Below are 23,410 nucleotides of genomic sequence, written 5' to 3' on the forward strand. Positions count from 1 at the left end.
GGGCCAAAGAATATTCCTCGATATTTGGCAGTAGTTATTACTAAAGCTCGGATTTATAGGCAACAAAAATTGAAGAAAAAGGCGCCTATATAGGCAAAAATTTTTATTAAAAAAGGCAGAAATATTAACATTTAGGCAAAATATAGGCAATAAAGGAATATAACTTATTATTTATAACCACTTAAAATTTTATCATTAATAGAAACAACTAAATGTTTTTCAATATTTCGGTCTTAAAACTATGTCTTCGATCACTTAAAATTAATTTGTACATTGAAAACGAACGTTCGACATCGACAGATGTAATTGGAGATATCATGTTTTCTCGCAAAGTTTTCGTTCAAAATTCCAATCATTAAATTAGCTATATACCTGCCGCATACATCTGTCGTTTCATCCACGATAATATACAAAAAATTGCCCTCTAACTCCCGCTTAATTTTTGAAATATATTCCACATAACATTTTTCCACCGTATGTTTTCTCAATGTACTCTCGTCCGGTAAGGATTTATTAAGATATTTTTCGAAAAAGCATTTAAAACTAGGGTTATTAACTTTATATAGAGGAATGTTGGATGCAATCATCATCTGGCATAAATCAAATTTAAATGCGTCTTCCTCCTTTTTTTTTGAACTGCTTAAACTATCCCGTAGAGATATTTGGGCTAACTTAGAGGAATTTAATTTTTCCAAATTTACTCTCTGTACCTCTGCATTTGGTAAATATAACCTGCACTGATTTTACTTCATTGACTTTGATTCTCCAGTTTCTTGTCCAATCCTAAATTTTCACTAGATGTTGTTGGAGAATTCTTACGGCTATCACTGAGTCTTTGTGTTTAACCATTATCGCTTTATCGTCTGCAAAGGAAGCTGTGATTGTTTGGTTGCTTACTGGAAGATCAGCTGTGTACATAAGATAGAGACGTGGACCAAGAACACTGCCCTGTGGTACCCCTGCTTTTATCAATGTGATTTCTGATGTTGTCTGTCTGATTCCATAGTAATATACAGTGTGTGGAGGAGTGATTTTTTTAATTTAAACAGTAGTCCATCATGCCAAACCTTATCAAAGGCTTGAACTAACATTTTGATAGTAATTTTTTAATTTTTATTTATTTTGATTAACTATTAATTTGATATACATAATGTTGGTTAAAGCTAACATTTTTAAAGTAATTTTACTTAGAATGTTTTCCGAACAAATATGTAATCGTTGAGAAAAATTACTACTCCAATTAAATTGACGATCCGGTCCTGTCTCGGGTAATTATTGAAGAGCAAACGTTTTGAGTTGTAGTTGAATTTCAAAAACTTTGTACAGAAGTTTTCACTTTGTGGAAATAATGGTTATCTGCCTGAAAAAATGGAAAATGTGGGTGGAAATTAGAGATAAAAAGGGAAAATTGCCCCCAAGTATTTCGCGAGCAGAAATTAAAATTTCCTCTTTTGTAATGTAAACGAGGCTGCTTTCGTAATTTTTGCAGAATAAATTTAAGAAGCTTCTGAATGACCTAACACGAATTTCTAGAAGATAAAATGGAAGTATGAGTTGGATAACTGTTTTATTGGAAGTTAAAATGGAAAGTCGGGATTGAATATAAATATTTATCTCGTGTCTACCAAAACACCGAGTTTTTAAGTAAACCTAAATGGGTTGCTCTAATTTGGTTTTATAATTACTTAAATTCTAGTTAAAGAAAAAGCATAAGTAAACTGTATTTGAAGATCAAATTATACCATCAGATATATTTTTTCCTTTACAAAAATCTGTCTCTTAACCACTTTCTTCCATGACCTTATACACCTTTTATAAATGACTTTTATTACTTCCCAAACATATTAAGCAGAATTAAAATTATAACACCGATATACAGGAGGTGGGAAACACAAGAAACAATGAAACAATACAACAAAAAAGAACAGGGGAAAAGAAAAACTCTTCAAAAAAGAAGGACGGCCGCCAATGCAAACAAAGAGAAAAATGCAAATATCGTTAAAATAAAAGATGGCATATTATGCACATATGCATATAATATACAGTGATGAGCGAGCTAATAATCGACAAAATAACGCAAAATATGGAAAACATAATACATTGTGAAGTAAAAAGAGATGAAACTAGACGAGTTGGAATTTTTTTTTTTGTTTTGATTCTGGCCTTGGTTTAGAACCTTTAGCCACTAGGTGGAAATTATAGATATAATCGTGTAAGTTAACATTACATTACATAGTTTCCCACCTTTAGACGTATTGGAGAAGTATGACAACTGTCACTGTGACAGGAGAATGTTGTGAAATAATCCTCTCATAGACGTCTAAATTAATCTAAATAATCCTCTCATAGACGTTATCCCCTGAGAAATCTAGCATCACCTTTTTCACTAGACATAGGTTAAGTTCCCCTACCAGTATAAATTTAAGTAATGTTGATATTAATGTATCCTCTCACCATAAGTATCTGGGCGTGGTTTTGGACAAAAAACTAACCTGGACACTCCATGTGAATCACATTATCAACAAATGCGAAAAAGGTTTAAACATGCTTCGTTGCATATGTAAAGCTAGATGGGGTGCCGACCCAAAGATAGCATTAATGTTCTATAAATCGTATATTCGGTCAATCATTGATTATGGATGCAGTTTATATGGTTCATCGTCAAAATCTAATTTATCAAAACTCGATCATATTCAGTATAAGGCAATACGTATATGTATTAGTGCGTTTAAGTCAACGCCATGTGCTGCAATTCTAGCAGAAGCGCAGGAACCTCCTCTAAACCTTAGAAGAGAATTCTTGTCTAATAAGTTTCTATTAAAGACCAGGACTTTAGACTCACATAAATTATTTAGTAAAATTAACAGTCTCACTGAATATAACTTAACAAATTCTTATTGGAGAATTAAAACTTCTCCCTCTCTTACAGATGCTTATCTAGAAACTAATAACTTTAGCATTATCACTAAACAAATATTACCCATATGTAACCTTTCTATTGAGGAAATCACAATCTTTCCAAAAATCATAAAACCTACATACAGAAACTTACCATGCCAAAACAATAAAATTATAAAATTAATCTTATCTGAATTTTCTAATTATAAATACATCTATACAGATGGATCAAAAACATGTAATAGTGTAGGTAGCGCTTATTGTGTTTCGAATATAAAAAGTGGTAATTCTTTTAGACTACCTAAATATACATCTATCTTCACTGCCGAACTTTATGCTATTGAAAGAGCCCTAACTTACGCGGTTGAACAGAACTTTGGAGACACGGTTATACCATCAGATTCTTTATCTGCTCTTGAGGCAATATCACAACCAATAACCAAAAAACACAACAATGAGTTGTTATGCCATATTAGAAAGACAGTCGCTCGATTTAAAAATAATAGCAGTGACTTGGTCTTTATCTGGGTAAAAGGACATGCCGGAATCAAAGAAAATGAGATAGTAGATGAAATGGCAAAGAATTCGGCAATTTTAAATGAAATATTAGATTTAACAATCTCCAGCGATTACATTCCAGAATTGCATAAAAAATTAAGAAAGAAATGGGAAACTATTTGGCTTAAGTTTGTACAAACTTCGAGGAATCCATACACTTACATACACCCACAACTTCCGCAAAATATCCCACATATATTTGATTATCACGTTACTCGATTTTATTCCACATCCCTAAGTCGCTTAAGATTAAACCATGGCAATTTTCCTGCTCATTTAGCTAAAATAGGAATGCGTATCAACTCTCTCTGTTCATGTGATAACTACTCTACTGCAGATTTAAATCACATAATCTTTAATTGTGAACTTAATAAAAACCATACGAAAGCACTAATTGCTAGACTTCAGGAGCGGAATGTAAGTTTACCGCTGAATATTTCACATCTACTAAGCTTCAATACCAAAACTATTAATTATATTATCATACAATTTCTTAAAGATTCTAAAATAAAAATTTAATATGACATCTTCAATCTTCAACTTTCAAATGTCTGTGGCAAAAAGTTTATCTAATGCCATCCCCTCTTTGTGAACACACACATAGACATCTAAAGGTGGGAAACTGTGTAATGTAATGTTAATTTATACGTTTAAATCGATAATTTCCACCTCTACTAGTTTCATCTCTTTTTATTTCACAATGTATTATATTTTGCATCTTTTATATATATCATTTGTCTTCCTGATCGTCGTCCTATTGAGGAACTGTCTCTTGCCTTCCCTAATACCCTATTTGTGGGCATTTGGCTTAAGTGGTCGTTCTATTCTACTCCTTTGTTTTTACCCAGATATGTTGTCCGCATTGCATCTCAGTCGTATATCTGTACTTCTAGCTCTGTCCCATAGTGTTTTATTATCGATTTTTCGAAGGGTTTTTATCTCCGTTGTTTCGAGCAATCTTTTTGTTGTCTCTGTGTCAGGTCGTGTTTCTGCCGCGTATGTCATTATTGGTCTGACGGCTGTTTTGCAAATTCTGCCTTTCATTTCATTTCCGATATTTTTATACAACAATTTTCCGATATTTTTTAAAAACAAATCATATGACCTAACTCTGATTATACACTGAAATTTAATATAATAACGGTTTTTTATAGGTAGTCCTGTCGCCAGGGGGGGTACAACGGCCTCCTGTATTCAGATCGACTTACCCAAGTTTTTTTTATGTATTTTGACCTGTAGAACACGAATTTTTTGGGTAACAGTTGATCCGGATGTCGATAAGATTGTTATAAACCAAGAAGTTGAGGAATCACATAACAGCGATTTCTCGCAAAACAAAACATTTTTTTGTATTTTTTGGTCCATTTTAACCAAAAAATGTTCCTACAAATTTGTTCGTAGGATGCATAGTTTTCGAGATAAACGCGGTTGAACTTTCAAAAAATCGAAAAATTGGAATTTTTGAACCCGAAAAACTTTTGATTAAAAAATAAAATAGCAATTCTGCTTACCGCATTTGAAAGTTCAAGTCAAATTATATCGGTTTTAATTATTTGTATTGCCAAAAATGTATTATTTTATTGTTAAAACAAAGCTATAAACACCTAGTGCTTGAGTGATGTTTCAATGATTTCTCATTTAAAATCGAACGAGTACGTAGAGGAGGTAAAAGTGCAAGCGGGGCTATTTCTAAGTAGCATGCATTAAAACGCATGTATTAGGCACGGGAAACAGTATGTGTTTATAGCTTTTTTTAACAATCAAAAAATAAATTTTTAGCAATGCAAATATTCAAAACAGATATGATTTGACTTAAACTTTTAAAGGCGGTAAGCAGAATTGCTATTTTATTTTTTATTCAAACGTTATTCGGGTTCAAAAATTGCAATTTTTCCATTTTTTGAAAGTTCAACCGCGTTTATCTCGAAAACTATGCATCCTACGAAAAAACTTGTAGGAACATTTTTTGGTTAGAATGACCCAAAAAATACAAAAAAATGTTTTGTTTTGCGAGAAATCGCTGTTATGTAATTCCTCAACTTCTTTGTTTATAACAATCTTATCGACATCCGGATCAACTGTTACCCAAAAAATTCGTGTTCTACGGGTCAAAATACATAAAAAAAACTTGAGTAAGTCCATCTGAATTAAGAAGGCCGTTGTACTCCCCCTGGCGACAGGACTAAGGAAAGCATAGAAATTGTAGACAAATGTGGATTTCAAAATTTACATGCAATATTTAAAGAAGCACATTAGTTAAAGAGAAATTTAAATATGTAATGGCTTACATAATGAAATATATAAAAATAATAAACTAAAAAATCAACTTACATTTTCAAAGCTCTTCTCCATATCTAGCAAATGTTTGATGGTATCATATACCGAAGGCGTCCTCTTTCTATCCTGGTCGCTTCGTGACATCATAGTCAACACAGGAGCTGAGAAGGGGTGTCTTATTGGAGTCGCTGGTCTCATCTGGAACTCTTCTTTCTGTCCTCGGTTATTTATTACCGAAGCATCAGTCGTAGATGGAGCTAAGGTACTAGCAAATGTTTTCAGTATTGGTTTACGTTCCGAAAAAATTGCCGTGTCTTCAGTAGGAAAGGATAATAATTGGTTAGCTCCAAGGTTACTTCGTTTAGAGTCTTGTTTCTCTTGTTTTTGTTTCCTCTGCTTGTTTCTTCTTTGCTGCTTAGAATCATGATCATTATTGGCCTGCGCCCAATGCACATTGTTATTCTGTTTATTTTTCTTATTTCCATTTTCTCTAGCAGCTTTCTGTAATTGTTTTAATTCCCTAACATTTTCATCTTCAGGCACACGTGTAGGTTTTTTACTTAATTCTTCAATTTTAGCAAAAGTCTCATCGTAGTCATCGTATGCGTCAGCATTAACTTTATTATTCAGAGAGTCTTGGTACATTTGAGTTAGAATTAAATTTTGGAGAAAAGCAGCATTAACATCATCCATATTACTGTCTTCTGCAGTATCTTCATAATAAGATTCATGGCCAATAGGCTGCGTCTCTTCCCTTTCCTCTCTTCCAGTTTCTTGTAAAAAGTCATCGGGGTCACTGTAATCATAATAACTTGAGTAAGTCTGACTGGGCCAATGTTCTTGATAATAATACGGTAAAATAGGTTGGTAGATCTTGTACTTAGATGGTACGTAATACGGTAATGGATAAGATTGGTGGGGGTAGTAGTAGCTGGAGTGATAAGTGTCACTGTATGGATACAACTTGTAGTAACTAACTGGTTCTGTGTAATGTTGTGGTACTACCGTTTGATAAGGATATGAATCGTAAGAGCTGGTACTCGCGTGCTGGTTGTTGCGTCCATATCGTTTGGTTCCATAGACAGGTAGAGCGTAGGAGAGAATTTCAGTCGTTTGGAACAGAACTACCAGTTGAAGTAGTGGAAGAATTTGTAGCGCCATCTGAAAGAAGTGGAAATTTTTACTTTAAATATTATTTTACATGAATACCGACAATTTATTTTACACAAATCAAATTATTCAAAAATCTGGATATAACAAAAACAGCTTAAAATCGTTTTTGGTATTTTTTGTATATAAATACTAGTTATGAATTTAGTTGCTGTAATTTTATTAAGTTATTTTGAATATACTGTCTGACTTAAAAATACAACACCCGGTAAATATTAATACCTATATCTTAATAATTTTTTGATGGGTTCATATTCTGCATATACAGAGAGGGGCTAAATTATGGAATATATTCATTTTCTCTAAAATGGACGATTTTGGAGAAAAATCTCGAAACAGGTCGATTTTAATTTTTAAATTAAAATTTTTTGGCATATCATACTAGTGACGTCATCCATCTAAGCGTGATGACGTAATCCATGATATTTTTAAATATAATAGGGGTCGTATGGTAGCTCATTTGAAAGGGTGTTCAATTCTCTATTCAGTAATGTAAACATTAATATCATTATTTATACAGGGTTACCAAAAATAATTTGTGAATTAAATTACTTGACGCAAACAGAAGAATGTAGGTATGTAACTTATTTAACTCAAAATACATTGTACTGCTGTCATAAAATAGAAAAAAAGTTTATTTTACAAATAAACATTTATTTTCGCTTAAATTAAATCACAAACAGCCTTCCACCTACCTCTGGCCTCTATTTAATTTAAGCGAAAAGCAATCCCACATAACAATTTCGTGTTCTTAGTAGATTCATAGAACATACTTTTCAGAAAAAGTATATACTGAGAATATGCGTAATTACCATTGCGAATGTGCAGAGCACATACTGAGTATATACTACATTACAGTACTTAAACGTTCTAAGTATATACCGCACTTCTTTTCAGTATATACTAAGAATATACTTTTTAGAACATTCCAAGGACGTGCTATAAACCTTCTATTTATATACTTAGAACGTACTACCGCACATTTTTTTAGTTTATACTAAGAACGTACTTTTTAGAATATTCCAAGGAAGTGCTATAAACCTTCTATTTATATACTTAGAACGTACTACTGCACATCTTTGTATTAGAAGAATATATTTTTTAATAATATTCTAAGAAAGTGCTATCAAGTGCTATATTGCTCAGAAGTATGTTTTCAGCATTACCTAATCTCATCTTAGGTTCTACTGGTTTTACTAAATACCTATTATATTTACGCATATTTTAATGGTAAATGAGAATGTAGCTAGTACCTACATTCTGCAATATTATTACATATAAAAAAAGTAAGTACATATTTAAAAATTTTAGTTATTTATATAAACTATTATATTATAATATTTAGCTAAACTAAACTATGTATGAGTAACTAAAATGTATATACTTATATGTACTTACTTATATGTATTTATTAAATAATATTGAGTTACCAAAATATATTATACGTATTTTGAAGCACCGCAAATAAAATAAAGAGATTATGTATGTTCTTTAGTCCTAATACTTTACCATTCGTCTTCATCCTTAACACTGCATAGATACAAGATACAAATAATGCCAATTTTTGATTTCATATTTTACCGTTGTTTCCTATCCCTGATCCATTCAGGTAAGAAATGGTCAGAATAAGACGGGGACACAACGGGAATTATGTATTGTGGAATAACAACATCGGTGCACCGGTGGTGGTTATAGTGTTGCAAAACGGAGAAAAATTTCCCCTTTTGCGGGAATTTTTAACATAAAAGGTGATAAAGGGAAAAGTTAACTCAAAAGGGAATTTTTGTACCAGTCCACATTGTAAAATATTAAAATAAAATTAAAATATTTGAAAATAATTAGACATATCTTCTCAGATTTTGTAAACAGGAGGGAATTTTTTATAAAAGTGGGAATTTTTAAGGTAAGTTGACGGAAAAAGCTTACTCGACGGTTGGCAACCAAAGCCTTTGGTTGTGGGTCTTAGCATGCTTTGGTTCTGGAATGACCCATATTGAATTGAATGTACCTAAATTCAAATTTAAACGATGTAAAAATACTCATGATTAACTCGAAATGGTAAAGTTATTTCAATTATGAAAACGAATTTTTAATAATAAACGTTAATACAATTAATGTTTAAACTTTTTTACCATACAACAATTTTGAAATGAAATTCGTCCAATACTACCTACATAAATAAATTTTATTAATTATTCTAAAATATAACGAAGTTGATAATCTATAGGGCTAATATTATTTTTAAGATATTTTAAAAGTATCTACTTAGAAGTATGTGTTAAGAATGTACTTATAAGTATGTGCTAAGAATATTCGATAAAGGTATATTCTAAGAATAAACTTTTACGAATATTCCGAGATACTACGTACACGAATGTACTCAGTATATTCGGTACGAGAATATACTTTAAAGTATATGCAAAGAACATGAAATTTAGAATGTTTTTTAAGGTACATGCTATGCTTGTACTACGCATATACTAAAAAGAATATACTGCGATGAATGTTGATGCGAGAACATGATTCGAACATCATTGTTATGTGGGATGTTTATTTGCCAAATTATTATGTTTTTCTATTTTCTGACAGCAATATAATGTAAGTATATTGAGTTAAATAAATTACACACTTTCTTCTTTTTGCGTCAATTAATTTAATTCAAAAATTATTTTCAATAGTTAATAATAATTATTTGGGCAAACCCAAAACCAGATGGGAGAACTAGATAGTTGAGGACTTTAAGAAGATACGAGTTAGAAAATAGGTAACCATAAGTAAAAAGAGGAACGGATGAAGAGATATTGTAGAAGATGCCAAGTCACACAACGAATCGTAGAATAAAAATGTTAATTCGGACTGATTTCCCGCGACAAAGAGAGTTAGAGACTTTGGTTCACTCCAACCACGTGACGAAATATTTCTAATTTTAAAAACTAACTTTAAAGTTTTAACTTGTAATTAAAATTAAAGTATCTTTGCCCGTTTTTCTGTACAATCTGAAAAACATTTTCCTTTTCCAAAGTAGATCTATTTTAAGACAAACAACTTATCCCTAGAATATACAAGATCCAAAAAAACTGCCCGAACATGGAATAAAGTAATAATTTAATCAAAGGACGTGAGGAGAAGAACGATAATGTACGTCTTAGGTGAGCAATTGACGTCAGCATGACGACAACGCTGAGAGGAGCTTGTTGAAGCGACCAACCTAATATAAGACCTAGGTCTCTCAATGAAAATGACAATGATAAAAACCTAGATCTCTCAATAGCAATGGAAGCATCGACGGCAGCAATAATAACAGATGACGGAATCCCCAAATTGACACTTTAAATCTCTTGGGGTCTAAGTTAATGGAACTAATGGTAGAAGCATAGTAATCAATGAAAGAATTCTGGTAGGAAGCAGAACCTACTAGAAATACAACAACTTCCTCAAAGATAAGAAGCTTACTCAAAATACTTCTTCTTCTTCTTTCTCACAATCCTTAGTGCCCTTCAGGGCGTCGGATGACTCAAAATACTAAACTGGAAATTTACAGAGCAGAATTTTAACCATTAATCACATATGATGCTGAAGTAATGTGTGACACAGAAAGATGAAGAAAGATTGAGGATCCTAGAAAGAAAAATAATTCGGATGATAGTAGGCCCACCAAACTTAGTAGGTAATAATGAATTTAGAATACTGATAAACTGCGAAGTAAGAGAACTTTTGAAAGGAGAAGACTTCGTCAAATTTATCAAGACACAGAGACTCAGATAGATGAAACATATAGAAAGAAGAAATCCAGAAGCAGCTATCAAGAAAATCACCAAATGTAGACCGGTACAGGCAAACCACAAGGAAAACCCAAAACCAGATGGGTGAACCAGATAGTTAAGGACCTTAAGAAGATGGAAGATAGAGAATAGGTAACCATAAATAAAATACAGGAACTAATTGTAGAACAAAAATGTTAATGTTTCCCAGGACAAATGAATCGGAAGAGCCTAAAGAGGGTTAGAGACTTTGGTTAATTCCAACCACATGTCGAAATGTTTCTAATTTTAAAAACTAATAGTCCAAGAGGCACGGCTGAAAAATCTCTTTGAATTTACTAAAGCTAGATTTTTCACAGTTGATTACTGTGATTGTGTAGAGAGACATGCTGCGGTCGGTCAAGCGAAACGTAGAACAGGGGTTACTGAGAGGGTATCAAAGTTGCTTTCCTACGAAGGTAATTAAATCCATTTACTAAGGCTGAAAATCAGTACACCCATTCTAAATTAAATATAAATAAAAGTTATTATAGTCGGTCAGCTGTATAACGGGACAGAGGTGGTCGGTCGGCCCCAGTGAATGTACAGGGTTATTCACTATATTTTGACCCCCTTGTAAACTGCTTTATTTGCAGAATTAGAAAAAAATGTAAAATACAAAAGTTATTCGATTTTTATACATATTATGATTTTTTGACATATACAGTGCGTCCATAAAGTAACGCATAAATTCATCATTTCGTAAACCGCCGACTTTAAGGAAAAATCCCGAAACAGGTCGATTTTTATTTTTAAATTACGATTTTTTGGCACAAATATCATATTAGTGACGTCATCCATCTGGGCGTGATGACGTAATCGATGATTTTTTTAAATAAGAATAGGGGTCATGTGATACCTCATTTGAAAGGACATTACATTCTCTATTCACTAATATAAACATTTACATAATTATTTATACAGGGTGCTCAAAATTTTTTTTTAATTAAATTGATTGAAACCAAAAGAAGAATGTATATAATTGATTTAATTCAAAATACGTTTAACTGTTGTCAGAAAATATGAAAAGTGTTTATTTAACAAATAAATATTGTTTTTCGATTAAATTCAATGTTCAAACTTCCAAGAGGTGGGTGGCAGCTTTAACATTGAATTTAAGCGAAAAGTAATATTTATTTGTCAAAAAAACATTTTTTCCTGTTTTCTGACAACAGTAAAACGTATTTTGAATTAAATAAATTATTTACATTCTTCTTTTTGTCTCAATTAATTTAATTAAAAAAATAGTTTTGAGCACCCTGTATAAATAATTATGTTAATGTTTATATTGGTGAATAGAGAATTGAATACCCCTTCAAATGAGATATCATACGATCCCTATTCTCATTTAAAAAAATCATCGATTACGTCATCACGCCCAGATGGATGACGTCACTAGTATGATATATATATATGCAAAAAAATTGTAATTTAAAAATAAAAATCGACCTGTTTCGGGATTTCTCCTTAAAATCGCCGGTTTACGAAATAATGAATTTATGCGTTACTTTATGGACGCACTGTATATCGTACTATTGACGTCATCCATTTGGGCGTGATGACGTCAACGACTATTTTTTTCAATGGGAATAGGGGTAGAGTGATAGCTCATTTGAAAGGTTATTCAATTCAATATTCAGTAATATAAACATTAACATGATTAATTATAAAGGGTGTCCAAAAACATTTTTTTTTAATTAAATTAATTGTTTAATTAATAATTCAAAAAATTTTTTGGGCACCCTGTATAAACAATGATCTTAATATTTATAGTACTGTACAGAGAATTGAATAACCTTTCAAATGAGCTAGCACACGACCCCTATTCTCATTTAAAGAAATAGTCGATTACGTCATCACGCCCAGATGGATGACGTCACTAGTACGATATATATGTCAAAAAATCATAATTAAAAAATCGAATAACTTTTGTATTTTACATTTTTTTCTAATTCCGTAAATAAAGCAGTTTACAAGGGGGTCAAAATATAGTGAATAACCCTGTACATTCATTGGGGCCGACGACCGGCTCTGTCCCGTCGTACAGCTGACTGACTATAATAACTTTTTCCACCTACCTCTACCGAAAGTATACCTTTCCGGACCTGATTGTAGGGAGCAAAGTTGTACTTTTCCTCCCTAGGGAGGAAAATATTTTTCCTCCCTAGGGAGGAAAAGTAAAAGTGACGTCATGGTATTTCATTCATGAAATATAACTTATTGACGCCCTGTACAATATCTATTTTCTATTACGTAAGTATCTATACATGTTAACGTTTATTTAAAAACACTCTGTATTTTGCAGAATGGTAAAAAACAGTAAATTGTTATTCTGATTTAACAATGTTTACATTAATAATTTGACTTATATTTGACAGTTGACAGTTATATTGTACCTACTTGTTAGTTTTAGTTCTAATAAATTTTGTTGGTTAGTTACATAAATAAATTAAGTAAAAATGAAAAAATGACTTGTTATTTGAGGAAGGTGGAAAAACCATATGTATAACATGGGAGTAAAGTGCCTTTTCTTCCCTTGAATGATTACTGCCCTCCGCTACGCGTCGGGCAGTAAACTACATTCTCGGGAGGAAAATTAGCACTTTCCTCCCTTGTTATACAAATAGCTATTATTTGTATTCAATTTAGAATGTATGTACTGATTTTCAGCCTTAGTAGGGTTTTAATTACCTTCGTAGGAAAGCAACTTTGATACCTTTTCAGTAACCCCCGTTCTACGTTTCGCTTGACCGACCGCAGTATGTTTCTCTACACACTCACAGTAATCAACTGTGAAAAATTTAGCTTTAGTAAATTCAAAGAGATTTTTCAGCGCTTCCTCTTCGTCTATAACTTTAAAGTTTTAATTTGTAATTAAAATTAAAGTATCTTTGCCCGTTTTTCTGTACAATCTGAAAAACATTTTCCTTTTCCAAAGTAGATCTATTTTAAGACAACCAACTCATCCCTAGAATACACAAGATCCAAAAAAACTGCCCCAACATGAAATAAAGTAATAATTTAATCAGAGGACGTGAGGAGAAGAACGATAATGTACGTCTTGGGTGAGCGTTTGACGTCAGCATGACGACAACGCTGAGAGGAGCTCGTCGAGGCGCCAGCGTCGACAGATTGTGGAGAAGTGTGGGCTGAAATTGATGGAAAAGGGAGGCGAGGGTGTCAGTAGCGTAACACGATCGACAAGTGGGTGTAAATATCTCGAAGAGACCGACAAAGATGGAACAAGAGATAAGCACCTACTTCTAAAAAAGGTTTAGGATAAACTGGGATTAGGTAAATGTAGTGCGTAAATCGGTGGGACGTGATTGTGGTTACAAGCAAATAGGATGGAAATTTACGAAATACCCCTAGAAATTCTTTAAGCACTAATAACGTTAGAATAAAGTTATCGACAAGTGAAATGGTCTCTGATAGCACCTTAACTTTTAAATAAAATAAAGAAGTTTTTGTAGCATAACACACGATCATCCTAGTATTTTACACTTTTCTTTTAAACATCTTTTTGTCTATATTTGGGTGTCATATGCAGCAGCTTAACTTTTAAACTTATTAATTACTAGGTAGACTATGCATTTGCAATTTACTTAAATTTTGCAATTGATTAATTCTGTTTAACTTCATTATTATTGTTATTATTGTAAATATATTGACGATTTATGTAATTTTAGTAAATTGGATTGTTATTGTTTTGTTTTCTTGACTTTTTATAAGCTTTGTCGATAAAATTGTACAATTTTTCATGACAATAAAGCATATTTCTATTCTATTCTATTCTATTCTATTCTATCAGCGCAAAAAAGTATGTGATGTCGCTACATATAAATCTCTAATATAGGATTTAAAACAATAAGATTCCTTTTTCAGGTATTCCTTAACCGGTAACTTTGTCTAAAAATCACGATTCATACTTCTGTGTTATTTGAATAATTTGTGCTATCCTAAATAGATAAAAGCAACATATAAGGGTCATCAGAACAATTCGCAAATCTCCTGTTTAAACATAACATTACAGTTGCTCATACAGGGTACAATATTTAGAACAGGAATTTTACAAAACTAAAGACGAAACTCCCTCAGCTAAAAAAATTGCATGTGGTAAATGAAATCCCCTGCTCAAATTGCGCTGGGGTATATATTGGACAAACCAGCCAGCTACTCAATTCAATAATACGTTCTCACAAACATGACAAAAAAAACTCAACAGCCCTCACAAAACATGAAAACGAAAAGAAACATAAATTTGACTTTGACAAAACTTTTTTTTTTTCATTTTATTAAGTGCAAATTTACAATCTACTCCAATTACAACACAGAGTATTTAGCAAATAGTAGCAAAGTCTTGAATCCTGGCATGCTTTGGGCACCATCCATCGATGGTTCTCCAATACACCTAATCAGTTAGGTCCTCTGGCCATGTCCTTTTCAGTCTTCTTCCCACAAGTGGCGGCTGGTAGAGTTGTTGAATAGTTTGACTTTCATGGGCGAAATTTCTTTCTTGGGCTTTGGTTGCCTGTAGTCTAATAACATCTTCGATGAATGGTATCCCAAGGTCATTATGGATAGTTATATTGGAGACGTACCATGGTGCATTCGCTATCATGCGCAGCGTCTTTGATTGAAAAGTTTGCAGTATTTTAGTGTTGCTCGGTTTGCTGCAGCCCCATAACTCTATACCATAACTCCATATCGGCTTTAGTATAATTTTGTATAATAATACTTTGTTTTCTAATGATAACTGGGATCTTTTACCTAGCAGCCAATACATTTGTCTGACTTTTAAATTTAGTTGAGCTTTCTTGGTTTTGATATGGTTCTTCCATGTCAGCTTTCGGTCCAAATGGAGTCCCAGGTACTTGACATCTGATTTTAAGGGGATAGGAATGTTGTTAATATGAACCTGTGGACAGTCGATCCTTCTTGTTGTGAACGTAATTTGTGAAGACTTTTCACCGTTTACTTTAATCTTCCATTTTGTTAACCATGTTTGAAGTGAACTTAAATAGTTTTGCAGTTTGTTAGAAGCTCTATCTGGGTTATCGTCTGATGTAAGGATTCCTGTATCGTCGGCAAATGTGGCCATAGTAATGTCATCATCAGCAGGTATATCAGCAGTGTAAAGGAGATAAAGGAAGGGACCGAGGACACTACCTTGAGGTACTCCGGATTGTATAGGATGATATTTGGAAAGTGAGGTATTTACTTTGATTTGGAAAAATCGCTCGTTCAGATATGATTTTAATATCAGGTATATTTCATTAGGCATATTCTTTTTCACTTTATACAACAGGCCTTTATGCCACACCTTATCAAATGCTTTTTCTACATCAAGGAATACTGCCGCACACATTTTCTTTCCCTCTAAAGTTTCTTTTATATAATTTACAATCCTATGGCACTGCTGTATTGTTGAGTAGTTCTGTCGAAAGCCAAATTGATGGTCAGGTATTATGTTATTTATGTTTATTCTTTCGAGGATTCGGACTAACAGAAGTCTTTCGAAAATTTTTGACATTATTGGTAGAAGGCTTATAGGACGATAGGAGGAGGGTTCTGTAGGCGGTTTGCCCGGTTTCGCAATCATAATTATTTGTGCGTATTTCCATTGAATAGGAAAGTGACACAGTCTTATCATGCTGTTATATACAATAGTTAGCAGGACTATCGCTTTTCTAGGCAAATGCTTTAGTACATCACCATTAATTAAGTCATAACCTGGAGCCTTATGAGGGTTTATTTTATTTATCGCCTTCCAGATCTCTGTTGGTGTACATGGTTTCAGTGGTAGTGATAATTGACAAGGAGCGTCGAGAAATGTGTATACTTCTTCATCTTCAGCATTGACTTCTGTATGTAGACTAAATACCTGGGCGAGGTGTTGTGCTAATGTGTTTGATTTTTCTTCATCAGTTTTTGCCCAGCTTAGATCCGATTTTCTAATTGGTGGAATAGATGTTATTGGTCTCTTGAATTTTTTGGTCGCTTGCCATAATGAATGGTCATTAGGTGTTAGGTTGGAGATGTAATATTTAAAAGTCTCATTACGGGCCTGGATTAAAGCTGTACGCAGTTGATGTGTTAACCGATTTAATTGTGTTTTATCCCGGGGATTCCTTGACCGCTGCCACTTGGCTCTAGCTCTTCTTTTTTCATTTAAAATTTCTTTAATTTGTAAAGGAATGTTATGATCATGGGTGGTAATTTTTTTATCATCTGGAGTTGACTTCCATGCAGCATCTTGTATTACTTCTGTTAAATGTTGCACTGCTTTTTCTATTTCATGGGGTTCTTTAATTCGATGTTTTAAGTTTATATTTGTGTTAATAATAGCTTGAAATTGTTCCCAGTTGGTTCTTTTATTGCAGAGTTTTACCACAGGTTCCTTCCAAATTACAGTTGTACTTAGTGTTATGATTATTGCGGTGTGATCTGAACTTAAATCAAGACTGGGTTCTATTTTGTAATGTATATTTGAGATACCTTTGATAACGGCAAAGTCTAGCAGGTCAGGAATCCTGTTTTGATCGGTCGGCCAATACGTTGGCTGACCTGTTGAAAGGAAGTTTAAATTATTTCTCTGCGAGCACGCCAATAAATTTCTACCCTTTGGTGTTATAAGCCTCGATCCCCATACGGTGTGTTTGGCGTTCCAGTCTCCAGCTGCTATAAATCGGGGTCCTAGTTCTTGAAAAAAGGTCTCGTATTCTTCAATTGATATGGAGTGTCTAGGAGGACAGTAAATTGCTGCAATGGCAAGTGGCCATGTAAATGTTTCTATTTTTAGTATGGTTCCTTGTATTTTAGGTGTGGCGTAATTTTGTAGGAAATAGTGTTTAATAGAAGATTTAATAATAATTGCTGTTCCTGCGTGAGCAGTTCCATCAGGATGATGAGTAAGGTACGTTGTGTACAAAGGGATTTTTACTACTGTTCTTTCGGTTGAGTGTGATTCTGAGATGAGAAGAACATCTAATTTATTTACTGTTAAAAATGCTGTGATTTCCTGTACATGGTTTGGTAGCCCGTTGGCGTTCCAGGCGGCTATTCTAATTGATGAAGCCATTAATTCGTTATTTTACTAATGACTGTTGTTAGCATGTTCAGGATCATGCTATTTTGGTTCAGAAGTTGATTAAATAGATTTTTGAATTCATTTAAGAAGCTTGACATCATGTGTGTTAAATCTTCACCATTATTTGGTCTGTTGATGTTTCCTGAGGTTACTTGAGCATAATTCATTCCATTTTGCGCATATTGTTGAGTCATTTGGTGCAGTGCTGGATTGGGATTTATGTATCCTTGTGTGTTTCTAGGTCCAGTTGTGTCGTTATTCCTGTTCTTTGCTTTTAATAAGTCTCGATAAACAGTGCAGCCTTTATAGTTCGCTGGATGGTTGCCCTTGCAAAGAGTACATGTTGCAGGTGTGTCTTTCGGCTTTGTGCAACTTTTGGTGTCGTGTGATCCTCCACATTTAACACATTTATAAGGTTTATAACAGTATGACTTAGAGTGTCCGTATGCCTGACATCGAGTGCATTGCACAATGGTGTTCTTGTGTTTCGGAGCTTCTACTCTAATTCTGGTATTGTATATAAATTCCACATTAAAAACTTTATTATTGTTGTTTTTTGGTTCCAAATCGACGAAAAATAATGGTAGGGGCTCTTTTGTTACTCTGTGCCGGATGTTTAAAACATTTCTGACTGTGTGGCCTTGCCTTAATAATTCAGATTTTATTTGCTCTAAGGGTATAGAATGGTGTAAACCTCTTAGGACGACTCTATATGCTCTTTCTTGTTTGAGTTGATAGCTATGGTGTACTATTTTTTCTTCTCTCATGTAATTTATTATTTTTCTATAAGAATCAGGTGTTTTAGCATTTATTTTAACAACATTTTCAGGAAGAGTGGTAGTATAATACGTTTCATCTTCAGTAACTTGCGCTATAGAGTCAGTCATTGCTTTGTAGTCTATTACTCCGTAAACATAAATAGGGGGCGGCTTGGGATCTTTCGTTTGGGTATTTGGGTTGTCATCGTTTCTTTTACTGGTATGGATTTGGTTTGTATCTGCGTTTTCTTCTGAGAGAGTTTGAAACCTATTAGATGTGCTTACTGAAGCACCTTGCTCAGTAGTTTCTGCTATTTTTCTACGTTTTCTTTTTGATCTCGACTCTTTTAGTTGTTGCCACGGACAAGCATTTGCATCACTTTCCATGTTTTCATCGTCACTTGATGAGGACGGTAGGGAATAATCTATTCCTTCTTCGAAAGTTTTTGAGTGTATCTCTGGCTGCGGAGGAACTGAGTTTTGGCTCATTTGAGGTAAGGATAAATTTTGGAAATTAGATGGATGAGTGTACATATTTGGAAGAGGTGGGAATTGATTTTGATAATAGTGCATCATGTCTGCTGATACAGAGTTGTGTTGTTGCATATATTGATGATTTGGTTGCATTGGTATCATTGTATTTGAGGGTTGATTCATTTGTGCATTATATATATTGTTGACTGGACCGGATCCGTTCCCATTTCCAGCCAAAAACATTTTTATAAATGGATGATTAATATTTCTTGTCTAGTGCAATTGAGTCGCACCCAAGAATAATAAAATAAAAACATTTGAAAATAAATTGCTGATAAAAAGTCTATATAGTCTTTGTGTAATTCTAATTCTAATTAATAGTCTATTTGGACACTTTGAATTTGGCAAACACTTACCCAGCTAGTGGATAGTGTAATGTTCTTGCTGGACCACTTTCACTATTTTTAAACGATGCTAATTCACTATTTTTGAGGTATTAGTACTCAACAAACAATGGCTGATGTTTACCATATAGTGGGTCAACTGCACTGTTTTGACAAAACTAAAATCCTAAAAAGTGAACACAACAGAAAAAAGAGGGAGCTCCAGGAGTCTATATAAATTATAACACAATAAAAGATGTCAAAATTTTAAACAAAAAATACTTATTTCAATTTGATATAAATTAAAAAATTATTTCAGCACGCCTATGATGTGGAAGCAATTGATAATTATTGTTTAAACTCTTCTTTTCTTTGTTCTTTTATTCTATGTCGTCTTCCTTCATAGGTTGTTGTGTAATTCGAACGATTGGTGATTAAATAGAAGACATATTATACTTAGAGTTATATCTTAAGGAATTGAGTCCTGATGCAGATAAAGATTACTCACTTTGGAAAGCAACTCGGAGATTTAAAAAACCTATTATCAGAGTGCCTTCAAACAAGCACGCACAAAATCCATGAGTCAGACACAATGAAGAAAAATCTGAGTTATTTGCCCAATATCTTGCTAGCGTATTTCAACCCAACAACAAAGAATCCAAAATCGAACCTACTCAAGTCTATTACACCGAAATGTATAAAAATATAAAGATGATGGCTTTATTAAAAATATCTCAAGAAATTGATGCTAACATTAAGCCGAAAAAAGCTCCTGGAATTGATGAACTTTCACCTGGATTGCTAGGAGAACTGCCACATAAGGCAATTGTTATACGCTGACATACTCATGTACCTGTTTACTATAGGTATACCTGTTTGAGCTTAAAACATGTTCCGGAATGTTTTAAAACAGCTCAGATAATTATGTTGTAAAAATCAGAGAAATCAGCAGAACAATTAGATCCATGTATACCTATTTGGAAAACTGCTTAAAAAAAATCGAACCTTTAGTAATTTTCAATTCGGATTTAGAAACCGCCACACAACAGTAAAACAAAAAATACGTAGAGTAACATCTGTTATTGAGAAAGCGCTTGCAAAAAAATAGTAGTGTTTCACAGTATACAGTGATGAGCGCGATAATAACCGACAAGATAGCACAAAAGATAGAAAACGTATTAAGTTGTGAGATAAAAAGAAATGAAACTAGTCGAGCTGGGAAATTTAGCGATATTAACCTGTTTGTTATATTATGTTATGATATTAATCTGATTGTTTCCACCTTTAGACGTATTGCACGAGTCTGGAAACTACCACTGTCACAGTGACAGCTTTAGTTGACATACTCTTCTGATACGCGTAAAGGTGGAAAACAGTCAATATAATGTAAATTTATAGGTTAATATCGCTAAAAGTCCCAGCTCGACTAGTTTCATTTCTTTATATCTCACAACTTAATACGTTTTCCATATTTTGTGCTATTTTGCCGGTTATTAGCGCGCTCATTACTGTATTTTAATGCATCGCAGGCATTTGATAGAGTATAGCACCATCTGTAATAGAATATGTGAATTACTAGAATCATTTTATCGTTCTGATATAAAATTTCGAGTGCCACACGAAGAAGCTTTTTCAACTTTAAAGCCAGTCTCAGCTGGTGTACCACAAGGTAGCGTTCTGGGCACCTTCTAATTTATACTTCAAATATTATAATTGCAACAATAATCGGCATATTTGCAGATGATACGGTGATTATAGCAAAATATGAAGCTAAGAGACAGCAACACATAAATTATAGGTTTCTATTAAGAATGTTTCTAAATGTTCGAAGAGAAGACAGTTCGAAGTCAATCCTAGAAATTTACTTGTCATGACGGCACTATTTCAAGCAGACTCAGCAAAACATCTCGGTCTTCACCCTGATTGAAGATTAAATTGGAAACATCTAAAAAACTAGACAAATGTATTGGTTAATAGGAAAACATTCCACACCAAATGGCTACCAAAATAACACACCAGTAAGTTGATCAAGGACTTGAAAAAGTAGAGAAAGAAAAAGCAGTTTAACCAAATGATAACCCTAGGGAACTATAGACTGCGTTATAAAAGACAGGAAGAACTCAATTAAACCGGGATCTGTCGCGCTGTTAAAAAAAAATCTAAAATTTTATCCTTTTCTGTGATAACTACAAGAAAAATTTGGCAACATAGCTTTCCACTCGTAAGTGCCTCGAGGAAGAGTATAGTAATGCGTATGTCCAATGGGACCCGACAGCATATCTAAATATGAGTAGAATTGATTTTGTTATAAAAATCTATCGACACAACTGAAAACGTAGGTCAAAATTTTCAAGCATAATTTTCTAGTATCGTGTCAAGAGTATTTTTGTACTCAGATATCTGTACATATCTAAAAGCTCTCTACAGGGTGTAACAAAAATACAGGTCATAAATTTAATCACATATTCTGGGACCCAAAATAGTTTGATTGAACCTAACTTACCATAGTACAAATGTGCACATAAAAAAAGTTACAGCCCTTTGAAGTTACAAAATAAAAATCGATTTTTTCCAATATATCCAAAACTATTAGAGATCTTTTATTGAAAATAGACACGTGGCATTCTTATAGTAGTAGTATCTTAAGAAAAAATTATAGTGAAATTTGGACACCCCATAAAAATTTTATGGGGGTTTTGTTCCTTTATACCCCCCCCCCCCCCCAAACTTTTGTGTACGTTCCAATTTAATTATTATTGCAGTACCATTAGCTAAATACAATATTTTAAAAACTTTTTTGCCTCTTAGTACTTTTTCCAAAAGTCAGTTTTTATCGAGATATTTTGAATATTTGTGAAATCCACCACATATTTGTATATGGCTAAGTACGATTATGGAGACTTGGTAATAATATGAAAATTTATTTATGATTTACATTTTTAGGTATATTTTGAACCATATTAAAAAAGAAGTAATATCTTGATAAAAAGTGCCTTCTCGAAAAAATACAAAGAGGCAAAAAAATTATAAAAACACTGTGTTTAACTAATGGTACCGCAGTAAAAGTTTAATTGGAACATACACAAACATTTGGGGGGTTTAAAGGAACAAAACCCCCATAAAATTTTTATGTAAACATATTAAAAAAGAAGCCGCAACTCGACAAAAACTGCCTTATCGAAAAAATACTAAGAGGCAAAAAAGTTATAGAAATATTGAATTGAACTAATGGTACCACAATAATAATTTAATTGGAACGTACACAAAAGTTTGGGGGGTTTAAGGGAACAAAACCCCCATAAAATTTTTATGGGGTGCACAAATTTCACTATAATTCTTTTTTAAGATGTTCCTGCCATAAGAATGCCACATGTCTATTTTCAATAAAAAATCTCTAATATTTTTCGATATATTCGAAAAAATCGATTTTTATTTTGTAACTTCAAAGGGCTGTAACTTTTTTTATGTGCATATTTGTTCTAAGGTAAATTAGGTTCATTCGAACTATTTTTCGTCTCAGAATATGTGATTTAATTTATGACCTGTATTTTCGTTACACCCTGTATATTAACCATAAATTAACGGTAGTAGTCGAGGAAATGATGCATTTTGGCTCGCAATTTTTTCGTCCAGCATGGATTTACTTGAAATTTTCACAGAAGGTAGGGAATAGTCCAAGGATCATTTTCTATATCATACCGCTGTACGCTAAAATCTTGGGGGTGGTTGCCACCCCATCTCGGGGGTTTGAATTTTTTAATAAATTTTAACCATGGAAATCGATGTAAAAAGTAATTCTAAGAAAAAAATATTTTTTACATTTTCTTCGTAAATCTAATATTTTTCGAGTTATTCGCGCTTGAAAGTAACAGTTTTTCGACGAAAAGATCGAGTCCTTTAGAGGGTTTTTTGAGAATACCTCGAAAAATATGCATATAATCAAAAAAACAGTAGATATTAAAATTGTATTTTTTAGTAACACAAATCAAATCCTTTTTTCAC

General features: G+C 33.0%; 1 protein-coding gene across 1 annotated transcript; it reads right to left on the bottom strand.

Moving 5' to 3' along the window:
* Positions 1–5,778: 5,778 nt before the first annotated feature.
* LOC114339886 (uncharacterized) lies at positions 5,779–6,894 on the bottom strand. The gene has a single exon (XM_028290566.2). The coding sequence runs from the start codon at positions 6,892–6,894 to the stop codon at positions 5,779–5,781; it is 1,116 nt and encodes a 371-aa protein (XP_028146367.2).
* Between the last annotated feature and the right edge of the window lie 16,516 nt (positions 6,895–23,410).

The sequence above is a fragment of the Diabrotica virgifera genome, chromosome 3 (genome assembly GCF_917563875.1).
Source record: "Diabrotica virgifera virgifera chromosome 3, PGI_DIABVI_V3a".
Classification (NCBI taxonomy): Eukaryota; Metazoa; Arthropoda; class Insecta; order Coleoptera; family Chrysomelidae; genus Diabrotica; species Diabrotica virgifera.

Bases quoted from the DNA above. Each gene is read 5' to 3' on its own strand.
- LOC114339886 (XM_028290566.2), bottom strand. From the start codon at position 6,894: ATGGCGCTACAAATTCTTCCACTACTTCAACTGGTAGTTCTGTTCCAA.